General features: G+C 48.3%; 1 protein-coding gene across 1 annotated transcript in view; it reads left to right on the top strand.

Moving 5' to 3' along the window:
* fbxo41 (F-box protein 41) overlaps window positions 1-17,829 on the top strand; it is a 302,145-nt gene that overhangs the window by 136,156 nt on the left and 148,160 nt on the right. Inside the window, exon 11 of the mRNA XM_041192053.1 lies at window positions 6,823-6,975. Within this exon, the coding sequence (XP_041047987.1) occupies window positions 6,823-6,975 (153 nt within the window). The remainder of the gene's footprint in view (window positions 1-6,822; window positions 6,976-17,829) is intronic.

Genomic DNA, 17,829 nt, shown 5'->3' with positions numbered 1-17,829 from the left:
ATCATGGCTGCACCGACTCTCCAAATGAGCATTATGACCTAGTGCCATTGCCCTGCCTTTTCCCCGTATTCTTGCACATTGTTTCTAATAATCATCCAATGCCCTCTTAAGTGCCTCGATTGAACCTGCCTCCACCACACTCCCAGACAGTGCATTCCAGACCCAAACCACACATTGTGTGAAAAAGTTTTTTCTCACATCACATTTGCTTATTTTACAAATCACTTTAAATCTGTGCACCCTCGTCCTTTATGAGCGGGAACAGCTTCTCCTGATCTACTCAGTCCAGCTTCCTCATGATTTTGAACATCTCTATCAAATCTCCTCTCAGCCTTCTTCTCTCCAAAGAGAACAGTCCCAACCTCTCCAATCTATCATCATAGATGAAGTTTCTCATCCCTGGAGCCATTCTTGTAAACTTCTTCTGCACTTTCTCCAATGTGTTCATATCCTTCCTATAGCATGGTGCCCAGAACTGTACACGATATTCCAGCAGAGGGCGAAGGAGTATCTTATATAAATTCAGCGTAACTTCCCTGCTCTTCTACTCTATGCCCCTGTTAATAAAGCCCAGGATACTGTATGCTTTATTAACTGCTCTCTCTACCTGTCCTGCCACCTTCAATGATCTATGCACAAAAAACACCCAAGTCTTTCTGCTCCTGTGTCCCCTTCAGAATTTCAACCCCTTATTTTGTATTGTCTGTCCATGTTCTCCCTACCGAAATGCATCATCTCACAATTCTCCGCATTGAACTTCATCTACCATCTATGTGCCCACTCCACCAACTTGTCTATGTCCTCTTGAAGTTCCACAACATCCTCCTCACAGTTCACAACCCTCCCAAGTTTCATATCATCCACAAACTTTGAAATTGCCCCCACACAAAGATCATTAATATCTTTCAGGAAAAGCAAAGTTCCCAATACCACCCCCTGGGGAACTCCACTCCAAACCTTCCTCCAGCCTGAAAAATATCCACTGACCATTACTCTCTGCTTCCTATTTTTCAGCCAATTTTGTATCCACATTGCTACTGTCATTTTTATTCCATGTGCAATAATTTTTCTCACCAGTCAGTTGTGTGGCACTGTGTCAAATACCTTTTCAAAGTCCATGTACACCAAATCTTGCCCTCCACTGAAGTTAAACTGACGGGTCTGTAGTTGCTGAGCTTATTCTTACAACTTTTTTTGAACAAGGGCATAATGTTTGCAATTCTCCAGTCCCCTGGCACCACCCCTGAAAGATTATGGCCAGTGCCCCTGCAATTTCTACTCTCAGTTCCTTCAATATCCTTGGATGCATCTCATCCGGTCCTGGTGCCTTGTCAACTTTACTATTGACAGTCTATTCAACCCTTCTAGTGACAGCGTTTCCTTGTCTGTCACCATGGCCTAGGTACCATCTACATCCTTGGTAAAGATGGATGCAAAGTATTCATTTAATACCTCAGCCATGGCCCCTTCATCCATGTGTAAATTCCCTTTTAGATCCCTAAATCGGTCCTATTCTTCCTATTACCCCCTTTTTACTATTTATGTGCTTACAGAAGACTTTAGGATTATGAGAACAAGAACGGGACCAACATCCTTGTGGGGAGGTTTGCTAATGCAGTTGGGGTGGATTTAAACTAGAGATAAAAACAAAAAACTGTGGATGCTGGAAATCCAAAACAAAAACAGAAACAGAAATACCTGGAAAAACACAGCAGGTCTGGCAGCATCGGCGGAGAAGAGTACAGTTGAAGTTTGGAGTCCTCACGACCCTTCAACAGAACTAAGTAAAATTAGGAAAAGGGTGAAATATACGCTTGTTTAAGGACAAGCAGTCAGTGATAGATGGAGATAACCAAAAGCTGTCACAGACAAAAGAACAAAGAGATGTTGAAGGCGGTGATATTATCTAAAGGAATGTGCTAAGAGTATAAGACAGGACAGATAAGGTACAGATAGCTCTAGTAGGGGTGGGGGAATACTAAAAGGTAGAAATAAACAATGGTGGAAATTAAAAATAATGGAAATAGGTGGGAAAAGAAAAATCTACATAAATTATTGGAAAAAACAAAAGGGAGGGGGAAGAAACAGGAAGGGGTTAGGGATGGAGGAGAGAGTTCAAGATCTAAAATTGTTGAACTCAGTATTCAGTCCGGAAGGCTGTAAAGTGCCTAGTCGGAAGATGAGGTGCTGTTCCTGCAGATTACGTTGAGCTTCACTGGAACAATGCAGCAAGCCAAGGACAGACATGAGGGCAAGAGAGCAGGGTGCAGTGTTGAAATGGCAAGCGACAGGGAGGTCTGGGTCATGCTTGCGGACAGACCGAAGGTGTTCTGCAAAGCGGTCCCCAGTCTGCGTTTGGTCTCTCCAATGTAGAGGAAACCGCATTGTGAGCAACGAATGCAGTAGACTAAGTTGAGGGAAGTGCAAGTGAAATGCTGCTTCACTTGAAAGGAGTGTTTGGGCCCTTGGACGGTGAGGAAAGAGGAAGTGAAGGGGCAGTTGTTGCATCTTCTGCGTTTGCATGGGAAGGTGCCGTGGGAGGAGGAGTAGGGGTGATGGAGGAGTGGACCAGGGTGTCCCGGAGGGAATGATCCCTGCGGAATGCAGCCGGGGGGGGGGTAAAGGGAAGATGTGTTTGGCGGTGGCATCATGCTGGAGTTGGCGCAAATGGCGGAGGATGATCCTTTGAATGCGGAGGCTAGTGGGGTGATAAGTGAGGACAAGGGGGACCCTATCATGTTTCTAGGAGGGAGGAGAAGGCGTGAGGGCGGATGTGCGGAAGTTGGGCCGGACACGGTTGAGGGCCCTGTCAACTACTGTGGGTGGAAAACCTCGGTTAAGGAAGAAGGAGGACATGTCAGAGGAACTGTTTTTAAAAGTAGCATCATCAGAACAGATGCGACGGAGACGAAGGAACTGAGAGAATGGGATGGAGCCCTTACAGGAAGCGGGGTGTGAGGAACCGTAGTCAAGGTAGCTGTCGATAGACTTGTAATGGATATTGGTGGACAGTCTATCACCAGAAATTGAGACAGAGAGGTCAAGGGAGGGAGGGGAAGTGTCAGAGATGGACCATGTGAAAATGATGGAGGGGTGGAGATTGGAAGCAAAATTAATAAATTTTTCCAGGTCCCGACGAGAGCATGAAGCAGCACCTAAGTAATCATCGATGTACCGGAGAAAGAGTTGTGGGAGGGGGCCAGAGTAGGACTGGAACAAGGAATGTTCCACATACCCCATAAAGAGACAGGCATAGCTGGGGCCCATGCGGGTACCCATAGCCACACCTTTTATTTGTAGGAAGTGAGAGGAGTTAAAGGAGAAATTGTTCAGTGTGAGAACAAGTTCAGCCAGACGGAGGAGAGTAGTGGTGGATGGGGATTGTTTGGGCCTCTGTTCGAGGAAGAAGCAGAGAGCCCTCAGACCATCCTGGTGGGGGATGGAGGTGTAGAGGGATTGGACATCCATGGTGAAGAGGAGGCGGTTGGGGCCAGGGAACTGGAAATTCTTGATGTGACGTAAGGTGTCAGAGGAATCACGGATGTAGGTTGGAAGGGACTGGAGAAGGGGAGAGAGAAGGGAGTCAAGATAACGAGAAATGAGTTCTGTTGGGCAGGAATAGGCTGACACAATCGGTCTGCCGGGACAGTCCTGTTTGTTGATTTTGGGTAGGAGGTAGAAGCGGGCCGTCCGAGGTTGGGTGACTATCAGGTTGGAAGCTGAAGAAGGAAGATCTCCAGAGGAGATGAGGTCAGTGACAGTCCTGGACAATATCCAGGCTTGGGTTGACAAATGGCAAGTAACATTGTGCCACACAAGTGCCAGTCAATGACCATCTCCAACAAGAGAGAATCGAACCATCGCCCCTTGATATTCAATGGCATCACCATCACTGAATCCCCCACTGTCAACATCCTGGGGGTTACCATTGACCAGAAACTGAACTGGACTAGTCATATAAATACTGTGGCTACAAGAGCAGGTCAGAGGCTAGGAATCCTGTGATGAGTAACTCACAGAATCACACAATGCAGAAGAGGCCCTTTGGCCCATTGAGTCAGCACCGACACGTGAGAAACACCTGACCTACCTACCTAATCCCATTTACCAGCACTTGGCCCATAGCCTTGTCAGATTACTCCTTCCAAAGTGTATCACCTCACACTTTTCAGGGTTAAATTCCATCTGCCACTTCTCTGCCCATTTGACCATCCCGTCCACATCTTCCTGTAGCCCAAGACACTCAACCTCACTATTAACCACCCGGCCAATCTTTGTGTCACCTCCTGACTCCCCAAAGCATGTCCACTATCTACAACACAAAAGTCAGGAGTGTGATGGAATACTCACCTGGATGACTGCACCTCCAGCAACACTCAAGAAGCTTGACAGCATCCAGGACAGAGCAGGCCACTTGATTGGCACCACATCCATAATCATTCACTCCCTTCACCACCGACGAACAGTAGCAGCAGGGTGTACCATCTACAAGATGCACTGCAGGAATTCACTAAGGCTCCTGAGGCAGCACCTTCCAAACCCACAACCACTACCATCTGGAAGGACAAGGGCAACAGACACATGGGAACACCGCCACCTGGAAGTTCCCCTCCAGGCCGCACACCATCCTTACTTGGAAACAAATCGCCGTTCCTTCACTGTCGCTGGGTCAAAATCCTGAAACCCCATCCCCAACAGCACTACTGATGTACCCACACCACATTCACTGCACCGGTTCAAGACCGCAGTTCACCACCAGTTTCTCAAGATGCTCGAGAGTAGACTGATGGGATGGTAATTGGTTGGGTTGTATTTGTCCTGCTTTTTGTGTACAGGACATACTTGGACAATTTTCCACATTGCCAGGTAGACGCCAGTGTTGTAGCTGTACTGGAACAGCTTGGCTAGGGGCGCGGCAAGCTCTGGCACGCCCATTCAGGATGTCTGCAGCGAAACTTCAAATTTACCTGGATTCGAGTTGATCCATGGGAAGTGCTCGCTGCTGGAGACAAGCAGTCAGAAATGGTGTGGAAAAAGCAGAGGGCAAAAGAAATGACCAGTTGGCGTAAAAGAGAGGCCACTGAAAGGAAAAAAACATCAGTCTACCTTGAAACAACATTACTCATCTGTGTCGGCTGCAGAAGTGACTGCCACTCACAAATTGGCCTCTCCAGCCACCATAGATGATGCTGGCTGTAGAGGCTGACCACAGAATCACAGAATTTTAACAGCACAGAAGGAGGCCATTCGGCCCATCATGTCTGCACCGTCTCTCCAAATGAACATTATGATCTGGTGCCATTGTCCTGCCTTTTACCCGCATCCCGGCCCATTATTTCTATTTAAATAGTCATCTAATGCCCTCTTGAATGCCTCAATTGAACCTGCCTCCACCACACCGCCAGGCAGTGCATTCCAGAGCCGAACCACATGCTGTGTGAAAAGTTTTTTCTTGCATCACATTTGCTTCTTTTGTAAATCACTTTAAATCTGTGCACCCTCGTTCTTGATCCTTTTACGGGCAGGAACAGCTTCTCCCTATCTGCTCTGTCCAGCCCCTTTATGATTTTGAACATCTTTATCAAATCTCCTCTCAGCCTTCTCCTCTCCAAGGAGAACAGTCCCAACCTCTCCAATCTATCCTTATAGCTGAAGTTTCTCATCCCTGGAGCCATTCTTGTAAACCTCTTCTACACTCTTGTAAATCAGCTCCTAAATGTGTTTATATTTGATATTTATATTTAATTTGCTTATCTAAAGACAAAAAAAATGCAGGCTGGTCAACTTCCCTGGTAAGAAAGAAAACTTCTGTCTCATTGCTCCTATTTCTATTTCTGGTTTCTGCATATTTTGTTTAGATTTCTACTTGGCAATTCTGAAGGAATTTGAAATATTTTGTGACTGGATTTAAAAATATGTTTTAATTCTGCTTGGTTAAAGCTTATTTGTAATCATGTTAATACTCTGCAAAAGTCTGATATTTTTAAAATTTATTTGTTCATAGATAACAGAATCACAGTGCAGAAGAGGCCCTTCAGCCCATCAACTGCACAGATACGTGAGAAACACCTGACCTACCTACCTAATCCCATTTACCAGCACTTGGCCCATAGCCTTGAATGTTATGATGTGCCAAGTGTTCATCCAGGTACTTTTTAAAGGATGTGAGGCAACCCGCCTCCACCACCCTCCCAGGCAGTGTATTCCAGACCATCACCACCCTCTGGGTAAAAAAGTTTTTCCTCAATCCCCCCTAAACCTCCTGCCCCTTGTCTTGAACTTATGCCCCCTTGTGACTGACCCTTCACCTAAGGGGAACAGCTGCTCCCTATCCACCCTGTCCATGCCCCTCATAATCTTGTAGACCTCGATCAGGTCGCCCCTCAGTCTTCTCTCTCCAACGAAAACAACCCAAGTCTATCCAACCTCTCTTCATAACTTAGATGTTTCATCCCAGGCAACATACTGGTGAATCTCCTCTGCACCCCCTCCAGTGCAATCACATCCTTCCTATACTGTGGCGACCAGAACTGCACACAGTACTCCAGCTGTGGCCTCACCAAGGTTCTATACAAGGTTCATGGGGTGTGAGAATCAATGGCGAGGCCAACATTTATTGCCCATCCCTAATTGCCCTTGAAAATGTGGTGGAGAGGATATTTGGTAATGTTGTTGATATCAGCTACCAAAATGCTGGGAGTGTAAAAGACAAAGGCCTGTTAACAATAACAGTTGTGACACAAGTTGAATAGCTCTGGTGTCAATGTAAAGTTGTTTTCAGTGAGTCCACAAATAAAAACATGTTTAATTTTGTTATGCCAGTGGCTGTCTGGAGACTGGGCTGGAATCCCTGCTGAAGGCGGCTGGCAGCAACCTCTTAATTTTGAAGGTTTCCCATTGTCCAAACATCCTGACTGACCGTTCTCTTTGGTTGGCAAGCTGTTACTGCCGTGCACTACAAGCAGTAACTTACAGGTAAGTAAAATGGTCATCTTTTTATAACTTATCTGAGTTTAACTGTGAGAAATAAGTGAAGGGACAAATGCATTTCTATTTGTAAATAAAACCAGATAATGCTGGAAATTCCCCTATTATTTGTCATTTATATAAACGACATAGATGACTGTTTGGGGGGTAGGATTAGTAAGTTTGCGGATGACACAAAGATTGGCCGGGTGGTTAACAGTGAGGTTGAGTATCTTGGGCTACAGGAAGATATAGACAGGATGGTCAAATGGGCAGATAAGTGGCAGATGGAATTTAACCCTGAAAAGTGTGAGGTGATACACTTTGGAAGGAGTAATTTGACAAGGAAGTATTCAATGAGCAGAACGGCACTAGGAGGTTCTGAGGAACAAAGGGACCTTGGCGTGTGTGTGTCCACAGATCTCTGAAGGTGGAGGGGCATGTTAGTGGGGTGGTGAAAAAGGGATAAGGGACACTGGCCTTTATCAGTCGAGGCATAGCTTATAAAAGTAGGGATGTCATGTTGGAGTTGTATAGAACCTTGGTGAGGCCACAGCTGGAGTACTGTGTGCAGTTCTGGTCGCCATATTATAGGAAGGTTGTGATTGCACTGGAGGTGGTGCAGAGGAGATTCACCAGGATGTTGCCTGGGATGAAACATTTAAGTTATGAAGAGTGGTTGGATAGACTTGGGTTGTTTTTGTTGGAGCAGAGAAGACTGAAGGGCGACCTTATCGAGGTGTACAAGATTATGAGGGGCATGGACAGGGTGGATGGGAAGCAGCTGTTCCCTTTAGTTGAAGGGTCAGTCACGAGGGGACACAAGTTCAAGGTGAGGGGCAGGAGGTTTAGGGGGGATGTGAAAAAAAATGTTTTTACCCAGAGGGTGGTGAGGGTCTGGAATGCGCTGCCTGGGAGGGTGGTGGAGGCGGGTTGCCTCACATCCTTTAAAAAGTACCTGGATGAGCACTTGGCACATCATAACATTCAAGGCAATGGGCTAAGTGCTGGTAAATGGAATTAGGTAGATAGGTCAGGTGTTTCTCACGTGTCGGTGCAGACTCGATGGGCCGAAGGGTTTCTTCTGCACTGTGATTCTGTGAAATACTCAGCAGGTCTGGCAGCATCTGTGGAGAGAAAAACAGAGTTAACTTTTCAGGTCAACGACTTAGAAATGGAAAAGGTTAGGAACGTGGCAGGTTTTATGCAAGTGTAGAGGCAGGGAAAGGGAGCAGTGCTTAATGTCACTGGGCTAGTAATTCAGAGGCTCTGACTTCTCTGGGGGCATGGGTTCAAATCATACCACAGCAGCTGGTGGATTTTAAATTCAGTTAATAAATCTGGAATATGAAAAGCTAGTTTCAGTAATGGTGACCACAAAATCATTGTCAGTTATTGTAAAAACCCATCTGGTTCTCTAATATACTTTAGGGAAAGAAACCTGCTGCCCTTACCTGGCCTGGCCTGCACGTGTCTCCATACTCATAGCAATGTGGTTGACTCTTAATTGCCCTCTGAAATGGTGTGGCAAGCCACTGTAATGTATTTGGATTTCTAGAAGGCATTCGATGGGGTGCCATACAAAAGGTTATTGCACAAGACAGGAGCTCACGGTATTAGAGGTAAAGTATTAGCATGGATTGATGATTAGTTAACACACAGAAGACAGAGGGCAGAATTTTCCATTCGTCGGGTGGGTGGAGCTGACCCAATCGTGGGCTGCGCCACCATTTTGCGCAGGTGGGCCAATTAAGGCCCGCCCAGCGCATTTCACACTCCCATGGAGAGTGGGATTTTCAAATTTGTGGCGGGTGTGTACAGACCGCTGGTTCCAATGGGGAATTGGCAGTCTGTATAAAGAAAGGCCAGGCAGCCTCCTTTAGGCTGATCGCCATGGCCAGCGACCGGTGCAGGGGGTCTGCACAGCAGGCTCCGATAGAGGGAAGGCCAGAGGAGGAGGGCAGGCTGCAGGGTAGATCAGCGGGAGCCCAATGTGCCCCTTGCTTCTCCGATGCTTGCTTTGCTGCCCTTCTTGAGGAGGTGGCAGCACGGCGAGAGGCCTTGTTTCCCCAGGATGGGAGGAGGAGGGCCCCCCACATAACGAAGCGGGCCTGGCAGGAGGTGGCACAGGTGGTCAGCTCCATGGATGCTGTGTGGCGATCGTGGACCCAGTGCCACAAGCGCTTCAATGATTTGTTGAGCTCTGGAAGGGTGAGGACCATGTTGGCCTTGGCCATTTAACCCAGGAGGTAGACTTAGCCTTTGAGGCACGCCCCCCCTCCCCCACGTCTTAGTGTCGTTACTGCATTGGGCATTTGGCACACGCTGGGTGGGCAAACAGATAGTGACCATGTTCACATCAGCCTTAGTGGTTGATGAGAAGATGGGTTCTCCCCGCAGCAAATGTTGGTGTTTGTCACATTTGAGTAGTCTGGAGGCAACCTGCAGGGGAGGCAGCTAGACACATACTCCGAACTCCAACACATGTCATATTGATGGTAATGAGATGGTGGAAGGGGAGCCTCAAGTAGTCGTGGCCAAGAGCCATCTGCTGGCCTCGGCGCCGCACTTAATTGTGCCTCCTTGCCATGGGCACTAAGACCCGTGTGTTATTGAAAGTGCTGGACGCTGAATGTGTCCAAGGTGTCTGTTGGGGGAGGGGGTTAGGAGCAGCTGCACTATCTTTTGGTGACTGATCTGAGCTCCCACGGCGCCTTCATCCTCAGACACTTTCAGTTGCCAGGACTCTACAGTGCTCTGGCTCGGCTGGATGGTTGGCTGCTGGGTGACAAGGGATATCCCCTGTGAAGGTGGCTCATGATGCCTCTCCGCCATCCAAGAACAGAAGCTGAGCATTGGACAATAGGACCCAGGGCACCACAAGGGCTGTGGTGGAGAGAGCCATCGGTCTTCTCAAGATGCGCTTCCGTTGCCTGGACCACTCAGGGGGCGCACTCCAGTACCCCCCAGAACGCGTCTCTCTGATTGTGGTAGCATGCTCCGCCCTGCACAATCTTGTGCTGGAAAGGGGGGTGCAATTGATGATGAAGACCTTGACGCAGTGGATGAGGCTGCACATGATGAATCCAGCAGTGCGTCAGAGGATGAGGAAGCACAGGGCGATGATGAGGGCCACAATGACGACCCGCGTTTACACCATGAAGGCTGGGACAACCAGGTCAATTTAATCCAAAGAACCTTCAGCTAGCTCCACACGCATGGATCAGCAGGAGCAGCATTGCCTGGAACTTCCATACGTGGCACTTAGGTGCTACATCTTCCACCTTATCAGGAGCAAACAAGGCCTTAGTACAGAAACATCAATCTCCACTCCCACACTTATGATAATTATGTGAAAATGATAAAAGCAGCACAATGAAAAGACGCTCAGCCATGGTAACAAAGGTGGATTTTATTCTGTCCACAATTAAAGTCCACATGATTGTTCGACAATGTTACAAAAAGGGGTCCCTATTCTAAGGCCAACACAAAATCGCCAGTGACATACCCGGGGAGTGCCTAAGGTGCCTTATGTTTTCATTTCCGGGTGCTACGTCTAGGTGCCACCCCATTGCTCGGAGTGGCTTGTGAGACAGCCTGCTGACTCTGCTGTTCTGTTGGCCTAGATGACCTTGGCGGGCGTCCTCTGGCCCGTGGAGCCTGTGCTGGCCCCGCCTGGGAGGGAGTGGCCAGCTCCTGAACTGGCATCTCCCCAGTTATTGCAGCCTCAATGGAAGCAACGGTGACTGGCAGAGGGGCGGAGGAGCTGCTGCCCTCATCAGGAGCACCATGAGAGGAGCCCGTATTGATGACAGGCAGCTGCTGCATCGACTTGAGGTCCAAATCTACCTCCCTGCTCACCACAGATGCAAGGGCACCGAGTGCCAGCGCTTGGTGTCCACAACATCTCCCACAGTGGAAAACACCACCTGTGGCCAGAACCGCTGTGAGGGTTTGCAGGTCAGAGCGTAACCCAATCATATTTTGATCCATTTGGTGGAAGCCCCTCTCTCTGAGAGTCACCAATCTCTCATTGAAGGAATCCTGATGCTCTGCCCTGAGGGCAGATTCTTCATGTGCAATCTGCCTAGACTCCTCCGTCGCAGAGAGCAACGAACCATTCCCTCATGCAACCCTGCCAGATGCAAACGCACTTCCTGCCACCTTTCCTGCTGCTGCTGCAATGGGGACAACTCCAGAGGCACGTCATCAGTGCCGGACTCAGCATATGCCTCATCCCCTGCAGCCTTTCGGCTGCTGAAGCCATCAGCACTCTCTGCCCCTACCATCTCATCCAGTGATCGTGATGTGCCCTCTCCACTGTGACCCGGGACACTAGCCGAAGCTAAAGTCCCCACCAAGGTGTGTGTGTCTGCGCTGGTGCCTGGTTGGCTGAAATGATGTGCCACAAGTTGCACTTGTTGCCCCTCAGGTGTGGAGGGGGGGCTGCATTGAGGATGTGTGGGTCGCTCTGGTGGTGATACTGATATTAACAACAAGGACAGTGCATCAGTTAGCGTACATTCATTTCAACCTTTCATCCCTTTCCTCCCCACCCTCATAAGTAGCTCACCCTTAAAGACGCTTAAAAGAAGAACATTGAGGTGGCTAAGTGTCAAGAACGGCCCCAAGCATTAAACACACATGCAGACAGGCTGGTCAGATGGCCTCATGAATGGCACATGGCTTGTAAAGAACCAGAGGGGGGGGGAGAGTGCAGGGGTACCTGATGTGGATGCACTGTTGCCTGGATAGTTTTGGGGCTGAGGAAGCATTTCAAATAGTTGTGTCATTTTCCACCGAACTCAGGAGATTGAGAGGTCACATTATTGTCCTTCATTCTGTAAGGAGGGGCATCGACCGGGTGGCCAGAAGGCAACATTTCCCCTTGGCGTAGGGATGGCGGCATTCATCTAAGTTGAGTGCTATGAGGTTCACAGCTGAGGTGTTGAGGACCTTCTGGGCAAAGTAATGTGGGGCGCACTGGCTGAAAGGGTGCTGGAGGTCCCAAACCCCCGAAAATGGAATAAGTCTTTGGATGTGCAGCGGCAATCCAATGGCATGTTAGAACATGGTGATGGTGGTCACAAATGGGATGAGGTGACTTTGGAAGATGGTGGAGAAGCAATTCCTCAAGGGGACGAGGGTCCCTCCTGTATGACCCACACGTCAGAATGTCTCAGTCAGTGAATGAGCATTGTTGCAGCATTAATGATTGCAGCAACCATCAGTGGTTTGGATGGTGGGCACAAAGAGTGGATGGGACTCTGGACCTCAAATACCTACCCGCTGGACCCCAGCCTCACCGACCCCGGCTGCCCTGGCCTCCTGCATCCTTCCCAGCTCCATGGCCTGCTCCTCGAATGGGGTGAAACTCTGGAGGAGGGCGCGCCTCAGGGAGGGCAGTCCTCAGGCCCTCCCGGGCATTGTGATTACTTTTTGCTGCGAAACACATAAGAGGATTTAGTGGGGCAGGTCACTCGTACTCTGCACGCACATGCCGCACCCCAACCACAGTGGACCATCTGAGGCCTCCAGCGGCTCCTGTCCACACTACTAGTGATAAATGCCCAGAGGTTAGTACAGCTGCTCCCAACCCCCTCCCCCAACGGCCACCTTGGACATATTCGGCGTCCATCACTTTGAATAGCACACGGGTCCTAGCGCCCATGGCAAAGAGGATCAAATAGGTGTGTCACCGATGCCAGCAGATAGGACTTGCCCAAAAGAAATTGAGGCGCCCCTTGGACCATGTCATTACCATCAATATTACGTGTTGGAGTTCTGAGTATGTGTCATGTGGCCTCCCCTGCAGGTTGCCCCCCAGACTACTCAAATGCCACAGAAACCAACATATGCTGCGCAGAAAGCCCTTCTTCTGCTCAACCACTGAGGCTGATATAAGCATTGTCAGTCCCCATTTGCCCACCCAGTGTGTGACAGATACACTATGCAGTAACGGCAGCCATACATGGTGGGGGGGGTGGGGGGGCAAAGGCTAAGGCTGCCTTCTGCCTCAAATAGCCCAGACAGACATTGTACTCACCCGTCCGGAGCGCAGCGAATCATTGAAGCGTTTTCGGCACTGTGTGCCATTGCATCTGACGTCATCATGGGCACTTAAAGCCTTGCCCAACTCCTCCCACGCCTGGCTGGTAACATAGGGGGCCCTCCTCCTCCCTCCTCAGAGTAAGGACATCACTTCACTGGCCCACCTCTTCCAGGAGGACAGCAAGCCTGTGTCTGAGAATCTGGGTGCACAGTGGCCCCCCAGGTGGCCTCTCCTGCAGCCTGTCCCCTTCCTCCTCCAACTCCCCCTCCTCTGCCCACCTTGGAGCATTTCTACCTCTCTGAGTGGCCATGGTGCACTGCTTCAAGCAGGCTGCCTGGCCACTCTTTATAAAGGCAGCCGGCTCCCCACTGGTCCCGGCAATCTGAGCCAGCCCCCTGCGACTATTTTCACGTTCTCCACGGGAGTCGCTAACTCACTGAGCAGGCCTTAATTAGCCCGCCCGCTGAAACTGGCGGCGCGGCCCATTTCGCCAGTGGCAATCCCGCCCGACCGACGAATGTAAAATTCTGCCCAGTGGGTGAGCTTGTGGGTGGGCTTTATTTAAAACAGAGAGTGGGTGGGCGTGTGGGCTTTATTTAAAACAGAGAGTTGGTGGGCGTGTGGACTTTATTTGAAACAGAGAGTGGGTGAGTGGGTGGACTTTATTTAAAACAGAGAGTGGGTGGGTGTGTGGACTTTACTTAAAACAGAGAGTGGGTGAGTGGGTGGACTTTATTTAAAACAGAGAGTGGGTGGGTGTGTGGACTTTACTTAAAACAGAGAGTGGGTGAGTGTGTGGACTTTATTTAAAACAGAGAGTGGGTGGGCTTTATTTAAAACAGAGAGTGGGTGGGTGTGTGGACTTTACTTAAAACAGAGAGTGGGTGAGTGTGTGGACTTTATTTAAAACAGAGAGTGGGTGAGCATGTGGACTTTACTTAAAACAGAGAGTGGGTGAATGTGTGGACTTTATTTAAAACAGAGAGTGGGTGAGTGGGTAGGCTTTATTTAAAACAGAGAGTGGGTGAGTGGGTGGGTTTTATTTAAAACAGAGAGTAGGTGAGCTTATGGGTGGGCTTTATTTAAAACAGAGAGTGGGTGAGTGTGTGGACTTTATTTAAAACAGAGAGTGGGTGAGTGTGGACTTTATTTAAAACAGAGAATGGGTGAGCGTGTGGACTTTATTTAATTCAGAGAGTGGGTGAGTGGGTGTGGACTTTATTTAAAGCAGAGAGTGGGTGAGTGGGTGTGGACTTTATTTAAAACAGAGAGTGGGTGAGTGTGGACTTTATTTAAAACAGAGAGTGGGTGAGCATGTGGACTTTATTTAAAACAGAGAGTGGGTGAGTGTGGACTTTATTTAAAACAGAGAGTGGATGGGCTTTATTTAAAACAGATATTGGTGGACAGTCTATCACCAGAAATTGAGACAGAGAGGTCAAGGAAGGGAAGGGAAGTGTCAGAGATGGACCATGTGAAAATGATGGAGGGGTGGAGATTGGAAGCAAAATTAATAAATTTTTCCAAGTCCCGATGAGAGCATGAAGCAGCCCCAAAGTAATCATCGATGTACCGGAGAAAGAGTTGTGGGAGAGGGCCGGAGTAGGACTGGAACAAGGAATGTTCCACATACCCCATAAAGAGACAGGCATAGCTGGGGCCCTGTATCTTTATGGGGAATGTGGAATATTCCTTGTATCCCATGTGCATTTGCCTTCTTTATAAGCCTCCCATGTGGGACCTTGTCAAAAGCTTTGCTGAAATCCATATAAACTACACCAACTGCACTACCCTCATCTACACACCTGGTCACCTCCTCAAAAAAATTCAATCAAATTTGTTAGGCATGACCTCCCTCTGACAAAGCCATGCTGACTATCCCTGATCAAACCTTGCCTCTCCAAATGGAGATAAATTCTCTCCTTCGGAACTTACTCCAATAGTTTCCCTACCACTGACGTGAGACTCACTGGTCTATAGTTCCCTGGCTTATCTCTACAACCCTTCTTAAATAGCAGAACCACATTAGCTGTTCTCCAGTCCTCTGGCACCTCCCTCGTGGCCAGAGAGGAATTAAAAATTTGGGTCAGAGCCCCTGCAATGTCCTCCCTTGCCTCCCACAGCAGTCTGGGACACAAATCATCCAGACCTGGAGATTTGTCCACTTTTAAGCCTGCCAACACCTCCAATACCTTGTCACTCCCTGTATCAATTTGCTCAAGAACCTAGCAGTCTCTGTCCCCGAGTTCCATGCCTTCATCCTCATTCTCTTGGGTGAAGACGGGTGTGAAGTAACACCTTTAGAGATTTTAAAGATTAAACTAAAACATTTATTACCAAAAAAACAAATTTGAACACACACACACACACAAGATTATAGTTACACAGTTACTTAATATTATAACAATTCCCAAAAGTTCCTAAATGACTAAGTTTATTGAATGTTTTCGGGATATTTTCTTAGAACAGTATGTTCTGGAGCCAACCAGAGAGCAGGCTATACCAGACCTGCTATTGTGCCATGAGATAGGATTAATTGATGACCACCTAGTGAAAGCACCCCTAGGTAGCAGCAATCATATGATTGAATTTTATATTCATTTTGAGCGAGAAACAAGTGCGTTATTTGAACTTAAAATAAGGTCAATTATGAGGGGGTGAAAGCAGAGAGTAAAGTGAGTTGGCAAATGAGGTTAATGGATATGTCAATAGAAGTTCAGTGGTAGATATTTAAAGGGATATTTCAGAATCCACTGAATATATGTATCCCAATGAGAAAGAAAATTCCAAGGGGAGGACCCACCATCCATGGTTAACTCAAAAAGCTAAAGACAAGTAAAGAAAAAGCATATAATTACTAAGACAGGTGGCAAGTCAGAAGATTGGAAAGAATGTAAAGAACAGCAAAGAATGACAAAAAGATTAATAAGGGAGGGAAAATTAAAGTATGAGAGAAAACTAGCTGGCAATATAAAGACATTAGAAAGAGTTTCTATAGATATTTAAATAAGAAAAGAGTTAACAAAGTGAGCATTGGTCCTATAGAGAGCGCATCTGGGAAATTGGTAAAGGAAAGTAGGGAGATGGTGGATGAATGAAACAGGTATTTTGCTTTGGTCTTCGCTGAGAAGGACACGTAACATCCCATAAATAGCTGTAAATCAGGAAATGGAAAGGAGGGAGGAACTTGGGAAAAGAACAATCACTAGAGGGAAAAAAAAACAAAAAAACTGCGGATGCTGGAAATCCAAAACAAAAACAGAATTACCTGGAAAAACTCAGCAGGTCTGGCAGCATCGGCGGAGAAGAAAAGAGTTGACGTTTCGAGTCCTCATGACCCTCTCAAGTTCTGTCGAAGGGTCATGAGGACTCGAAACGTCAACTCTTTTCTTCTCCGCCGATGCTGCCAGACCTGCTGAGTTTTTCCAGGTAATTCTGTTTTTGTTTTGAATCACTAGAGGGCGCTGGTGAAAAGTGACTGAAGCATTCTGGGAGAAGTCAGTGCAATCACCACGACTCAGGAGGGAATCGAAGAGAAGGACTCTTGCACTCAACAAGAGGAAGGTCATCCAACAGAGTGCGCTGGTGAAAAGTGACTGAAGTATTCTGGGAGAAGTCAGTGCAATCACCACGACTCAGGAGGGAATCAAAGAGAAGGACTCTTGCACAGAACATTTGAAAAAGAGCGCGGATCTTGAAGGCAGGTCAGTTGAAAAAGAGCGTGGAGATTGAAAATAAAAGGAGGGGAAGCTGAAGAGGAACGGCCAGCGTGTGAGCGGCCCAGTGAAGGAATGGAGCTTTGAGGCTTTGGCTCGAGAGGCTTCGGCAAGCAGAGGTTGAGGACGAGCTTGCTCCCAGTGGCGTAGGACCGGGTAAAGTCCTTTATGTAAATTAGGAGTAGGTAATGGAGGCAGCAGTTGGGGCAGTCGAGTGCTCTGAATGCAGCATGTGGGAAGTCTGGGACAGCACAATTGTCCCTGATGACTACACCTGCAAAAGGTGCATCCAGCTGCAGCTCCTGAGAAGCCGAGATAGGGAACTGGAGCTGGAGCTGGATGAATTATAGATAGGCGTTTCAGGGAGACAGTCACCTCTAAAAGTCAGGAGGCAGGCAGCTGGGTGAATGTCAGGAGAGGGAAAGGGAATAGACAGAAAGAGCAGAGCACCCCGGTGGCCATTCCCATCAACAATAGGTATACCGTTTTGGATACTGTTGGTGGGGACGACCTACCAGGGACAAGTTGTAGTGGTCATATCTCTGGTACCGAGGCAAGACCCTCAGCTCAGAAAGGAGGGAGGGAAAAGGGAAGAGCAGTAGTGATAGTGGATTCGATAGTTAGGGGGACAGATAGGAGGTTCTGTGGGAGAGATCGAGAATCCTGGACGGTCTGTTGCCTCCCTGGTGCCAGGGTCCCGATATCTCGGATCGAGTTCTCAGTATTCTCTGGGGGGAGGGTGAGCAGCCAGATGTCGTGGTCCATGTAGGGACCAATGATGTGGATAGGAAGGAGGAGGAGGTCCTGCAAAGAGAGTTTAGGGAGTTAGGTGCTAAGTTGAAGGACAGGACCTCCAGGGTTACGATCTCAGGAGTGCTACCCGTGCCACGTGCTAGTGAGGCTAGAAATAGGAGGATAATGCAGCTAAATACATGGCTAAGGAGATGGTGCAGGAGGGAGGGCTTCAAGTTTCTTGACAACTGGGCTCTGTTCCAGGGAAGGTGGGACCTGTTCCGACATGACGGTTTGCACCTGAACTGGAGAGGGACTAACATCCTTGGGGGTAGGTTTGCTAGTGCTGCTCCGGGGCGTTTA

This window comes from Carcharodon carcharias, chromosome 1 (genome assembly GCF_017639515.1).
Source record: "Carcharodon carcharias isolate sCarCar2 chromosome 1, sCarCar2.pri, whole genome shotgun sequence".
In the NCBI taxonomy this organism is placed as follows: domain Eukaryota; kingdom Metazoa; phylum Chordata; class Chondrichthyes; order Lamniformes; family Lamnidae; genus Carcharodon; species Carcharodon carcharias.
This window is presented reverse-complemented; position numbering and strand designations above follow the sequence as displayed.